The sequence below is a fragment of the Lacerta agilis genome, chromosome 1 (genome assembly GCF_009819535.1).
Source record: "Lacerta agilis isolate rLacAgi1 chromosome 1, rLacAgi1.pri, whole genome shotgun sequence".
Taxonomy (NCBI): domain Eukaryota; kingdom Metazoa; phylum Chordata; class Lepidosauria; order Squamata; family Lacertidae; genus Lacerta; species Lacerta agilis.
Window position 1 is genome coordinate 91,039,896 of NC_046312.1, and position 14,517 is coordinate 91,054,412.

Below are 14,517 nucleotides of genomic sequence, written 5' to 3' on the forward strand. Positions count from 1 at the left end.
CAACGCCCCCACCCCACCTTTGGCCAAGCTTCTATTAGCCCTGGAAGCGAAGCACCCACTAGTCACTTCCCCCCAACAGGTTTCATGTGAGAAAGGAGCCTTCTGTGGTATGAAGATGCTTAGGATGTGAATCTCCCAATGACAGGAGCTCCACCCCCCCCCACGCCCCAACTTTTCTTCTGATACCAGCTGAAAACTTCACTGTCTGTCTCCCCTCACCACCTCCTGACTGTTTATCTACTGCTTTCCTGCATTAAAATGTTGTTTTATAGTTTTGTTTTTTATAGCTGATTTTGTCCAATATGAATTGGAGAGGTGGGAATAAAATCTCAGTCAATCAAGGGGTAAACTGCTTTCATATCTTACCTGAAAACTCTTCCATAATTCCCATGGACTTTGTACACACCATACAGCCGGTCTGCCACTCTCTAAAGCAAGCAAGCAGTGGTTAGTTTTTCCAGACATACTATTTAACTGAAGCATTCTAGGAAAAGTGTACTATACAAGATATTCACATTAACAAAGCTCTATTCCACTTTTGCCTTCTGGAATGGTAGCCTGAATTACATTAATAAAATACCAGGGGGCAAGAATTTTATTTTCTCTTCCCTTGTTGGTCTCTACCCAAACAAGAAAATGGTTATTTGAACTGCTTTCTCTTCATTGTTCCAATCCCATCATGATCCACCAAAATATATTCTTTTACACTGTGACTGCTTTCTTTGGTTTAAGAAACCATTAATAGATTTTTTTTTTTAACTGAATTACAATGTTGTCCAAATGGTCCATGGCCTCCAAATGTAAGGATATTAGAACGGGATATGATGGCATTTGCAAAATAGTTGCTGACTCTTCTGTAATGTATCAGGTGTGAGTTTTTTTGCCAGCCTTAATTGTAATTTTTGACAATATTCCCAGCACTGAAGTCTGGCTCACTTTCAAGACAAACTGAGCTTTCTGAAATAACAGAATTATATCAGCTACTTACTAGTCCCTAATAAATAGACTGAAGACAGAAACAGACAACATGGAGACTATGGGCAGAATCCAACAAAGTACTGTTAGTGCCCTTCCCAAATTTGCTCTGGAGGGTTGAGGGAAACCTGAAAACAGATTAAGGGGCATATCGGGATAGGAGGGCAAGTTCTGTTGCACAACCAGAAGTCCTTCTGAAATCAAAACAAAATCGAAAATTCTTTCTAGTAGCACCTTAGAGACCAACTGAGTTTGTTCCTGGTATGAGCTTTCGTGTGCATGCACACTTCTTCAGATGTGTATCTGAAGAAGTGTGCATGCACACGAAAGCTCATACCAGGAACAAACTCAGTTGGTCTCTAAGGTGCTACTAGAAAGAATTTTCGATTTTGTTTTGACTATGGCAGACCAACACGGCTACCCACCTGTAACTGGAACTATCCTTCTGAAATAAATCTTTTCCCCAGCCCCACAACAAGCTAAAGAGGCAAAATGGGCACATGAGTTCACAGCACAGTCTGATGTTCTTCTGGGAGGGATCAAAGCAAATCAAATAGGTTGAACACTATACACAGTACAATGGATATGTGTGTGGGGGGGACATAATAATCTAACTGGTAAACACAAAAAGAAGTATTTAACTATCCACACCTCCCAAAGGGCGTCCCATTTTTGAGCACCACTTTTTTAATTTGTGAAAATGTTCCTGGTTTTTTTTTACCCCTCACATCAGAGAACCACACTTAAAAATGTGATTGTTCTTCTAACTTCTCGCTATTTCTTGAATTCTGGGACACAAAGCAAAGGCACGTTTTTTTTTTTTTAGAAAAATAAATAGCCACTTCCAAAACCCAGCACTACAATCAAATCAGCTGCACATCAACAAGGGATAGATGGATTATTTTATTGTACTTTAACCAATGTTGATAAATGTTACTCTCCATTAGAATCCAAGGAGGAAACACTTACAGCTCTGACTCTCAGAAGGTGTGATATGACAGACTGCAGCTCATCACTGTAGTGTTTAAGTTCTGTAAATCTCCTGGGAATGCAAAAACAGATAGCAGATCATTAGCAATCAGGAACACAAACTGCCATAAACTGTATGACAGCTTCAGAATAGAATTATCTCTAGCTTCCTGAAGTAGCAGCCATCAGCTAAAGTAAGGATTTGGCAGAACTCTTATTAATGTAGGGAAGAGTTGGTTGAGCAAAACAAGGACTTGGGTTTAACTACTAGCCTGTTCAGTATTCCATTTGGTCAGCTTGTAAAACAATTTATTTGGACAAAGAGATACTGGAATGAAATGTAGTACCCTCATTTAGGCGCAATATTACATTTCAAGCACAACCTCAGCTGTTTAAGAGAGATGGAAAACAATACACTACAATGTGTGACTTAAGCTACCAGTGCAAAGCAAGGACTGCACATTCACAAAATGGTGAATTCAGTTAAAAAATACAGGAACCTAAAAATCAGCTATCAACAGAAAAATTTGGCCCTTCTTAAACCCTTTTTCTGAAGTGCTTTTGGTACGGTTCTGTAGATAATGACCACATTAAAAAGGGGTGGGGATCAGACCCTTCCCCAAGTAGTGCTGACTGTGGAACAAACACAGTTAATAAAAATTGCTGAAAGATAGTTAGCTTGGACAAGTTAGCTGCTTTCAAAGTGCAACTGTGTCTCAGCAAAATGAGTAATTTAAGGGTGCAGGCAGATGTAAGAATTTAAGAGCAGCCAGAAGTAGTGTTGCTGGAACTCTCAAAAAAGAACTCTCAAAATATATTTTTGCTAGCAAACATTCATGAGCGCTTGCAGAGCTGGATGCAGAGTCCTTCAAAAATTAGGCTCAGCTTGACATGGGCTTATTTTGACTCTTGCTACTACTGATTTCATCCCTGAGGAACTTACTCAGCTATGGCAAGGAAGGGCTTACAGTGCATCTGTAAATACTGCCACAGCATGCTCCAACAGAATCCAAAGGTTTCAGGAACCACAGGAAATGTTATATATCACAGCAGTGCTTTCTTCAGCTGCACAACCTGTCAAGATTCTACCCAACCTACACTGCAATTAGGCTTGGAAAAAAGTATTCAACAGAAAACTTTTTTTCAAAGCCAACTGCAGCAGGAGATGGGAGAAGAAGAGACACAGAGGGTTAAGTGTGGAAGTCTCAGGGGCACATCCAACACAGACCAGCAGCTCCCCGTTCCAATCTAAAGCTGGAGGCCCCACTGCTATAGGAAAAGTTGGCAAAAATAAAGGATGAGAGGTAGGCCCCATCATCAGGAACATGACAAGGCCCAACCTTTAGCAAAGGCATAGACTTTGTGACTTTGGGGTATGGAGTGGGGGAGGAAGGAGTGTGTGGTTGATGTCACAGGTGCTATCTAGTACCAGCTTTCAGCTACATGTCCATGAAAGAACACTGTATGTTTGTACGGAACTCAGTGAAAATACTGTATAGCTAGCCCTACTGTTCTAAAACAATTCCACATCTGTCTCCACACTAAACAAATGATTCTCATTGCCTGAAAATAGCTACCATTACTGTTAACCACGTGCAAGATTAATATATCAGAAAAATGAGAGAATTCTCCCCTCAGTTGGAGTTTGTTGATTTTGGGTTTTTGCCAGCATTTGAAATATAAGGGAAAGGCCTAACTACAGTCCAATTTCCCATTCTTATAGCAACAGGGGACAAAGAGAACTGAAAAAGAGTAAGCAAGCATGGCTGAAATAAATGTAAAAGTGGTCTAGGGAATGGAAGGGAATTAGAGAGCATTGCCTTTATCAGCACATGGTTCAGCCAACACAAGCAGAGACACTAATTTCATCATGCAAGATGTTGCCATGTTCTGCATTTGCTTTTTGGAAAGTAGCTGCTGGAGTTGTAAAGGAAACTAAGAAAAAGCTTTGAGCTTGGAAAGAGAGAGATTATGATGCAAAAAAGAGTTTAATTAATGCATCACTGAGATATTCTTTTCTTTCCATCAGCAGGCCACAACATTTTCATCATCCCTCTTAGTCATTGCTTAGGACAGGAAGAGCTCTGTGCTTAGTTCAAGAACAACTGCAACAGCTAATATTTTGAAATGCTTGTTAGCAACCAGTTTTGAATTATTAAATCAAAAAGACTCCAGCTGAAAATATTTTAGTTACAACATTTCATCTTTTTACCAGTCAAAATTCCCAAGCCCTTCTCCTCAAAGTCTACTTCCTCTGCAAAAGACATGGAAAGAAAGAGAGCCATAGCCAGTCAACAAACCTTAAAGCAGAAGGAAAAGTTCTGTTTTGTATTTGTTGGTTGTATTTGTGAGAGATCATTTTAACTAGTCATGAAGTCATTTGAATACAGAGTTGCAGCATAAATGAGGGGCTCCCAAAATCAGCCATGAAAAAATATCAAATTTGTAAGAGCTTTACAGCACCATCCTATACATGTATACTCAGAGGTCCAACAGAGTTGAATTAGGATAGGACAAGGGTGGGGAACCTGTGGCCCTCCAAATGCTGTTGTGACTCTAGCTCTCCATCAGCCCCAAACAGTATGGCCAATGATCAGCACACCACTTGCCCTTACATATTTTGCATGCTCTATACTCTTATTCACAATAAAGCAAAAGTTGGGCTTCCAGCTGCATCATTACTACATTATTCCTTTCACCCCTGGGTTTTCCCCTTTACTGTGGGAGAGCATGAGGATTTATTACTAGATATATTGTGGTCATCTCAATGACATACTATGACATTTAGAAAGCCTATCTGCTTACAGTTACCATTGGGTGGAAATATGTCAAGGGAGGAAAGGGAGAGATGCATGTGTAGGAAATTATTACTGGGATGCAGGAGCATTTTCTGTATGTAAACAAAAAGAACAACACCACTCTAGTTGGGAGAGGGCAGAGAAGCAGCCCAAGGGATTTGGGAAAGGGAATGAGGATCACCTTTCAAATTTACATTGGGTACTCTTTGGAGATAGAGTCAATAAACCAAGAGTTAAGGGAGAGAGACACCTCCAGCCCAAGGAACACCTGTGAGTGGTGAGAGACTCTGCATTGGCGAGCTGGTAATGGCTTTTTCCACCTGCCTTGCCCCACCTTCCAGTCATGGGGGAGTGGAATGTGTGTGTATGAACTTAACAGTGCTTAGTTCATCTTTTGCTTGCTATTTTGTTAATGGTGTTAATATTTTTTTATAGATTATAAATGCCATATTGATTTGTTAACTATATGACTTTTGCTTTAATTGTGAGGTTTAGCTTGTTTTAGTTGTTGCTTTGTTATAGACTACTATACTATTACTCTACTATTGCTATTTTTAATTATTCTATATGATTTATCCTGTACTTGTGATGTTCTATTATGTTCTACCATATTATTATTTATTGTTTGTAAGCCACTTTGGGATTCATTTGAATGAAAAGCAGCATAGAAATGTAATAAACCAAATCAAACAAAACCAAATGAGAGTGAAAACCAACAACAAGGTGGCCTTGTAAGCAAATAAAAAATATTTACACATTAACTATAACTCCCAATTGCAAAACAAACTAAAAACACACTTACCTGTCTGGGTTTTTCACTCTGAATGTTGCATTAAGGGCTTTTAACCTAGAATCTGCCTAATGAAGAACACACAGACACTAATTTTATTCACTTAAATAAATATAAAACACATTTCAGAAGAATATCACCAGAATAAAATATGGTATCACTTGTGATTCAAAGCAGTTATTGCAACAATATTTCAAGTTACATTTGAGTATACAGTGGTACCTCTGGATGTGAATGGGATCCGTTCCGGAGCTCTGTTTGCATCATGAGCAGTCCGCAACCTGCAGTGCCGCTTCTGCGCACGTGCGGGTCGTCATTCGGAGCTTCTGCGTGTGACGTCATTTGACGCGTCTGCACATGTGCAAACCGCTGAACCCGGAAGTATCCCGTACCGGTACTTCCAGGTTCAGCGCATTCGTAACCTGCGTCATTCGCAACCCGCAGCAAACACAACACGAGGTACAACTGAGGCCTAGCTGCTATGTCACAAAACTTCTATGAACAGAAATGGGATGCAGTAGCTCAGTTGAGACTCTTAATCTCAGGGTCATGGCCTTGAGTCCCACGTTAGGCGAAAAATTCCTGCATTGCAGGTGGCTAGACTAGATGACCCTCGTGGTCCTTTCCAACTCTACAATTCTACTCTTCAAATCTCTTTACAATATTATGCCATAACTTTCAGTTACCAAAAATTAATTTGGAATATTGCTCCCCTCACATTAAATTATGACGCTGCAAATTAGGCTTACCCTTTGAGAGAGTGTCATACATTATAATAAAAAGGAGATAATTACCTTTAGCTGAAATCCTGTTTCATTCACCGTCTCCTTCCATCCACCTTCCTAGAAATGGAAATTTCATTTCAACTTTAGTTTCAATTTCATTTTTCAATGCATTATAAATGTGTGAGTGCTGCCTCTGTAACACCACTGGTCCAACACAAAAAAGTGTTAGCATTTTACTGTATTGTGTTTTTAAGATACAGTAAGCTGCCCTGAGTGGGCACTAGGACAACAGGATAGAAATGTTTATATAAAATAAAAGGACACCTGCATATATAAGACAGGCTTGCAAATAAATCCACAAGAGCTACCAGCCCACAGGACTTTTCATTATCCCATCTGCTCATGCTTACCAATGTAAAGTAATTTGTTTAAAAAACCCACCTCTGCTCCAGTTTACAATGATTTCCTATCTGTCACCTGGAATCAATTTGTACCCACTTCAAATGAGTAGGCAATTGGTTATTTACCAGTCTGGTATAAGAGCCAGGATATGTATTACTTGCTTCATTATTTTCATAAAACACATTCTAGCAATGCCTGTTCAGAAATCTGAAGGCTCTCTGGTGGCTCCATGCAAAAAACACGAGTCATACTCAGGAAGAGAAGAGTTAATGGCCAGTTCTGATATTTTTATTTTAAAAGATTTATCAACTGCTCACATTCTAAAATATCACAGTAGTGTACAGAAAACTATTGCTCTATCCAGTTACTTCTGTGGCAGTTAATCTTTCCCACTTCACCCTTTTCCCAACAGCTAGAAAAGACCAATCACTATAAAAATAAAAGAGCAGGCTAGCAGCCCTCCTTTTTCAGTTATGACATCGAGACACTTCAACTTTGCCTACAGGGCAAATGCAATCAATAATCCTGAAAATCTTTCAACAGGCAGGACTGGACTGCTATTAATATGGATTTGATATACTAGAGAACAAGATGAAAATGGGGTGCTTCCATTACCCAAATTCAACTATCAAAAGCCTACAGTAGATTTTTCTTGTTACATTATTCTGCCCAATACACTTCCAACCCTAGGAGACGTTTCCAGACCATGACTTTAAGAACAGCAGAAGCAGCTGGGAAGAGAAACAAGGACTTAAGGTTTTGTTTTTGTTTTTTAAACAATTTTATATGTGTCTTTGTTTTTCAATTTGATCCTTTTTACATGGTTTTGTATGTATTGTGGCATTTTATGCAGTGTGACTTGCTGTTTTTTAATTGATTATAGTTTAGTAATTATTTATTGTAATTGTTAGGGGTGAATTTCTGTTTATTATTTGCTGATATTTAATTTTATTGTGCACTACTACACTCTAATGGATTATTGAGTATTACTTTATTTGATACAAGTTGTTTATTTTAAAGTTATGTTTTCATTATGACTTTTTGTTATAAAATGTGTGATCTATGTTGCATACTTTCTTCAGCTTGTAAACCACTTTGTGTATAGCAATATAGAAAAATGGTATACAAATTAAAGGTGAAATGAAACAAAGTTATTTCCTTTCCAAAAAGTCCAGTAAACTTGCAGACGCAGCACTCCAGTATGTCCATGTAGTATTCACTTCCGTACTGTTGCTAAAGGAGATATCTGCTTGATGGTCAGAAGAAGCCGTTTCCAGCACAACAGAAGAGAGGCAACAGAGGCCAACAGCAGGTGAACAAGGCCTGACAGATTTCATTAACTGTATCCAATAATCAGTTTATGAGCTGAAGTGCATTACACTAATGTTTATTTTTCAATTAAAATGAAGGATCAAATCCAAGCAACTAGGGGAATAAAACATCAATCCCTTAAAAATGGACTGGAAAATAAACCAGTAAACAACATGAACATGAGTAGAAGTAATATTACATGCTTTAAATAAAAAACAGGCTTCTATTTGATGTCTATATTAGTGGGTCTCAGACAGAGCAATGTAGGTATTTGCCTTGTACTATATCAGACCATTGGTCCACTTAACTCAGTACTGTCAACAGTGGAGAGCTGAGAAAGAGTCCTGAATGAAGTCCCAAATATCTGTTCTAGTCAGTGTAGACTCTACACCAGGCATAGGCAAACTCGGCCCTCCAGGTGTTTTGGGACTATAACTCCCATCATCCCTAGCAAACAGGACCAGTGGCCAGGGATGATGGGAGTTGTAGTCCCAAAACACCTGGAGGGCCGAGTTTGCCTATGCCTGCTCTACACTAACTGGCAACAGATTTCCAGAACTTCACACAGGTGTTTCATACTCAAGAGAAGCCAGCAATTGAATCTAGAACCTTTTGAAAGCAAAGCATGCACTCGTGTTATTGAGTTACAGCCCCACAATTCTTACATAATCTGATGCATTTATCATGAATAAATGATTAAGGTGGAAAAGTTTTTTTTAAAAAATCCAGCAGACAGCATTAAGGTACCTTGGTTAAAAATGCATTAAAAATCTTCTCCTGACAAAGAATGGGATGTGAAGCCACCCGCAAAAGGAAGTTTTCCAAGCCAATTCTTCTTCTTTCCACAAAATCTGGATCCATGTTATCTGCTGCTAGCTTATGCCAAACAAACTCTGCCTGTGGAACAAGGGGATGTGTTAAGAGCATGATTGTGTATACTGGACACTAAGATAATGTTTTCCATTTCTACAAATTATGTGAATTACCGGTAAGTATATTAGCAGCTATGTTTGCTTTACGTAATTTATTCTGGGGCAAAGGCACTGAAACCTTGTGCTCTGGTGACTGAAAATGCTGCTACAGTTCAGTTCCTCCTTCTTGAAATTTCACTAGGCACTGCCCATACTTGTGTAAACATATATTCACAACCTTCTGAGGTCACCAGCTTTTTGGGGATCCTGGGTGTATTCGGAATGTTGAGTGTGTGCTACGAGAACCACATCTTCTGGTTGCTTCTCTGCCTACTAACCCAGGTCTCTCTCACATACATATAGATGCCCCAGAAAGAGAGAAAGCACACACACAACACTTGTTTCCCCCCGATGTGGTTTGGGTAAAAGCTGGATCTAGTAGTACTGCGTAGTACATCTTACATGGAGTCCACTCAAACACCAACAAATCAAGGTTTATGTTGGTAGACAGCACAATAAAAATAGGTGTCAGTAATAAAACAATAATGATACAAGGCATGAGTGATCATTATCATTATTTTACATTGGATGACAACGAAACCACCATCAAATCACAGAATACATCTACAGCTATACACCTGACCTATGAGCTGATGGTGATTTTGAGAGAATTCCTAGTAAAACTGAGGATATGTGCTGTAGATCTGCATTTTTGTACCACAGCAGCACTGGAAAGCACTGGATCCATGTTTTGTTTTTTTACAGTTTGGTCAATGGAAACAGAAATCATGTGTGGTATAATGGTGGTCTGATGAGAAACTTGTAAAAATAATAATACAAGAGGACCCCCTCCCTTTTGATTCCTGTGGCAGCCCTGGTTGCTACCCCTGGTTTGTGCATTTTTCTCACCTGTTTCCCATACTGCTCCCCTTTCCCTCCTAAACCCCACACATTGCCAAGCTTTGTGTTCAATTTCTGATCTAAGCATTAAAAAGCACATAAATCTGAAAAAGGAAGTGGGAAATAGTGTTGCTCTTCCAACTTCTTCATTTAGCCATATGTACTTTTAGAATAAAACACAGTACCCATCCACACCACATGACAAAAGGGGGCAGTAAGCATGTCTATATATCGTGGTGGGGAGGCACAGAGGTTTTGCCAGGGAAAATCTACAAGGGTGTCATTGTTCCCATGGACTCCACACTGGCAACCCCAAAAGGCTACTTTAAAAATCTCCAGCATAGTACTGGATAAATGCTAGTGTGGATATTGTGTCAAGAAAGATGGAAAAACAGAATGAGGTGAAGTTGCAACATTTTCTTACCCTTTTTTCTGGCAAAGGTGGTACAATAACATGTGGGTAGTTAACAAGCAAATAATTCCTCAACAATTCAAATTCACTGTATCGCCTCCAAAGAGAATCTGGGGGAGAACATTGCCCTTCAGCCTGCGACTCCACAGCCCTGAAAGACATGAGATCATAATTTTGAAGAGATAATGCTAAGATCAGTACAAGATCTTAGTCTTCAAGCTATACACAATTTGCTAAGATATGTTATTTTGTTGGTTTTGCAATTGCCTTTATAGAGATATTATATAGGGTTCTGAACTGTGGGAAAACAAATAATGCCAACGATTCCAACTGTGATGTTTCACTGGTATTGCTACCTGTATATGAACCTTTTAAAAATGCAATGATCATTCTTACCTTACTACGTGCTTCTGGCCATTTTTGTATATCCAGTGTATTTACTTCATTTTTAGTGCTAGATTGAGTTGTGAGTGTACGTATACATAAAGCAAGAAGTACCATAAGCTGGAACAGAAACAACTATAATGATATGCACCATGTTAAATATTCACCTAAAATGTTACTGAGGTTCCATGCCTATGAGATAACATATATCAGGATATGTACACCCTTGGCTACTATTGGGAAGCTGACATCAAGGCAGCAGGGAAAGCAAAGGAATATGGCAAATGCAAATTTTGGCTTCGCTAGCATGACTAGCCAAAAATGGTAAGCACTTGAGTAAAATATATAAAATGGTAATGGCATCCAATGCAGTGAAAGTATGCTCAGACACAATGGGAATTCTGCCTGCCTTTCCTCCCTACTGCTGTCCTGTAACAGACTTTCCTGTCATTGCAGTAAATACAATGAAGAGACAGTGGGAACCTACATCTATGGTTGAGCTCTTTTCAACGACACCATTACTAAGTCTTGCTTGGTATTTTTATTTATGTTTTAACAAAAGCATAGGTTCAGAAAGAGAGATTATAATGGAAGGCTGAGATTCTGCACTACAATGGAGACAAGGTAGGGAAAATTGAAGGTATTTTTTATTCTTGAAGAATATTTTTCCATCTGGCTGCATTAAGTGGCCATAAAATATCACTAATGTGAGAATACTTCTCCCCAGGAGGTTTACTCCACAAAAGGAAGTTAAACCCACAAAAGGTACTCATTATGGTGAATGCCTTCATCATTTGATTCTTGCAGCCACATTATAAACTTCATCTCTAAACACAAGTTCTGCAATCCCTGCCTCAATTAAGATGATAATCACTTGCTGACATTTGGTCTAACTTTTCAATTTATTATTGGTTTTGAAACATTACGATGCTTGTCAAGTGTTCTGACAAGAAAACCATATGCTTTCCCACTTAATAAAGCAGTAACAATGGTCCTTGCCATGAGCTGAAGCAAGATGCCTGGGGAAAAAGTTAAGGAAAAAGTTATACCTCTGAATTTCCACCATTTAATGGTATAAGTGATTAAGATACTGACTTACTCTAAACCCACATTTATTTACCTTAGTGAGAAATGCCAAACTGAACCAATGGGTGGAGAAGAGCCATCAATTCTCATTGCTATATAAAACTAACTATCTGAAAATGGGCCGTTAAACAGAAAGAACCTTTAAAATCAGGAAACCGCAAGAAGGACATCATTTATTTCCCATTAAAAAAAAACCTTTTGACTGGATGACTTACATAGTTAAGCCTGGTTCACACACTTTTAATACAAGTTTACAAATGAATGATTTGATGTTTAGAAGGGGACATAGGCATTTTACCATTATTCCATGAGAATAAAAGTTACATTTTGCCAAATACTTAGCCAAATGATTGTATTTGTGTGCTTTGCTCCAAAGAAGAATATATTTAAGGGATCCAGTAGTCCAACAGCTATTTAAAATCTTTCTAGACCAGCATCCTGGTAAATATTATAGGCGCCCAAAATTATTTGAATATGAAATACAGAAAAGGGTATCTGACTGCTAAAGCAGACAGATAAGCAATGAATAAAGGATAATGCAGCAGGTCCTTCTCACCTTAGCATCAGTGTTTTTTACCTACTCATAAATTTCTTTTCTCTTTCTCGCTCCACTGAAGTTGCGAAAAGGCTGGCATATCAAAGGAAATTATAAGAGCTGTCCAATTCTCAACTTAAATTAGGAAGAACTTAAGTACTTAGTAAGATATTTGAAAGGCAGTCCAATATAATAAAGTCCTTCCTTTAATATAAGAGGAATTTTACATTGACAAATAGGTTGCACGCGACTGTAATCTAGAGGTGTCAAGCAAAAGGAAAAAAGAGTGGAGTCTCTTATTACAGTTACTCTCAACATGCTTTTGTAAACTTTGTTAAAAAAAAAAAAAGCCAAACTCGTCATTTCTAACACACAAACAATTCAATTCACTACAACCATTTCTGCCCCACTGTTTATGCTTGCCCCACTGCTCTATATACAAAGGCAACCACACACCAAAAGTAATGTATAAATAACGAACAGCAGCAGTATGGGAAAACAAGATGTGTATTATACCCTGTAGAACAATTACAACTTGTTTCATTTCCTTAATGTTCAACAGTCAAGAGACTATCCTAGTACCCTTTGGCATGGGAAGGGTCTACTGGGAAGCCCATTTGAGACCACTGGATGTAAGCTCTCAATTTTTACTGCCAACCATGTCTCTTTCAGTCCTTATTACTATTAAGCAAGTCTTCAAACCTCCTCTTCCCCCAGGATAGTTTTCATTTCACAGATTTATCTGAAGATGATTTAATAAAGTTATCAGCAAGACCAGGGAATCAGCAAAACAGCTACAATTGTCACTCTGGGAACTGCACATCTGTACTAAGCAATGACTTAGATTAGCATTACGTGTGAACTACAACATTGTCAGCGTTTGTTAGCAATTCTCTTATACAGATGGATCCTGTTAACTAGTCCTGTTCTGACCCAATGTGCAGATCACTTGTAATAAAGATAGCTTGTTAATATTTTTTGGATCTTTTTAAAAAAAGTCCACAGAACTTGAATTCTCATTTAGATTTTGTTATTTTAATTGATTTTGATTAATTTTTATTTTGGTGTTTTAAATCGCAGCTAATCTAGCCTCTCTAACTGCACAGAGCTAGCAAAGGACACTAAGAAATTCTTAATACAGTATGTTTAAATTCAAATAACTTGGAACCTTAACAGATCAATCCTGTCTACTCAGCAGCAAGTCCTGCTGAGTTCAATAAAGCCTACTTCCAGGTAAGTGGATATACGATAGCAGTCTAAGTGACTACTCATGAAACACTGGGAACTCAGCAACTGCAGATTGGAAGCATCAAGACCACATTTACTATTAGGGGAAGGCTGGAGAATCCTTTTCCTGCTGAGGCTACATTCCCTCAGTGATTATGTGCCAGGAGTCTTACAACAGCAGTGGGCAGGACAGAAGCCAGTGACAACTGGTACCAGAGCAAAAGTAGACATGGCTGCTCCTTTTCTCTCTCTTTGTGCTCCCCTCTTCCCCCCTCTCCCTCTCCCTCTACCCTGTCACCCTCCAGCCTGCCCCGACTCCCCCTCCTTGCCACGCATAAGAAAATAGTGCAAGAGATACATGAAATTTAGCTGAGGGTCAAAATTTGCCTGTCCCTGTATTAGACAAGTAAGGGATCTTATTTTATAACAGAAATATCCACAAGTTACTGATTTAACCCACTCTCATTCAAACCAGAACTTATCCACTCTACATTTTTCTGAGTATATCAACTTTAGGAAATTTAACCTAGCTTTGGAAGTTTATTCTTTAGTGATAGAGATACAATAGGCTGATCGCCATATATTGATTTTATAGCATCATCCAGCACTGAGCTTCAAGAAACAAACAAACAAGAAAAGACTCTCGTTTGCAGCAGTCAGAATTAGCCACTGCTCTCAATCTCCAGTTCAAAATAATCTTAGATAAGCAAAACTGATACAAAATTCCTTTATAATAAGAGCTTAAGCAATTCACCAATATTGCTAATTAATAAGATATGAAAAAAATGTTTGAGATCTTATAGAAAGGGGAAAACCCTACCATTTGCGCCACAGTGTAGCTAAAAGATCAACAGGGTAGCAAGGCAGTTTTTTCAGCAAATAAATAGGACTATACAGTATTGTAGTTAGGACTGAAAACAATAGAATGCTCATTTTATTGAACAGAGAAAAATAGTACCTGTGTATTATTTGCAAAAAAATAAAGCTGTGTTAGAGAGGGTGCTACAGTAAGCTTGAACAGCTTGGTTAATAATGTACAAAGGGCCACAACAGTCAACCAACACCTTTATGCAAATGCTTCCAGAATGAGTG

General features: G+C 38.6%; 1 protein-coding gene across 1 annotated transcript in view; it reads right to left on the minus strand.

Moving 5' to 3' along the window:
* The window catches only part of SNX4 (sorting nexin 4), a 29,344-nt gene that overhangs the window by 11,435 nt on the left and 3,392 nt on the right, over nucleotides 1-14,517 (minus strand). Inside the window, exons 3-8 of the mRNA XM_033163313.1 lie at nucleotides 10,206-10,344; nucleotides 8,718-8,867; nucleotides 6,327-6,374; nucleotides 5,545-5,600; nucleotides 1,945-2,017; nucleotides 367-428 (exon numbers count right to left, since the gene is read on the minus strand). Coding sequence (XP_033019204.1) covers nucleotides 367-428; nucleotides 1,945-2,017; nucleotides 5,545-5,600; nucleotides 6,327-6,374; nucleotides 8,718-8,867; nucleotides 10,206-10,344 — 528 coding nt within the window. The remainder of the gene's footprint in view (nucleotides 1-366; nucleotides 429-1,944; nucleotides 2,018-5,544; nucleotides 5,601-6,326; nucleotides 6,375-8,717; nucleotides 8,868-10,205; nucleotides 10,345-14,517) is intronic.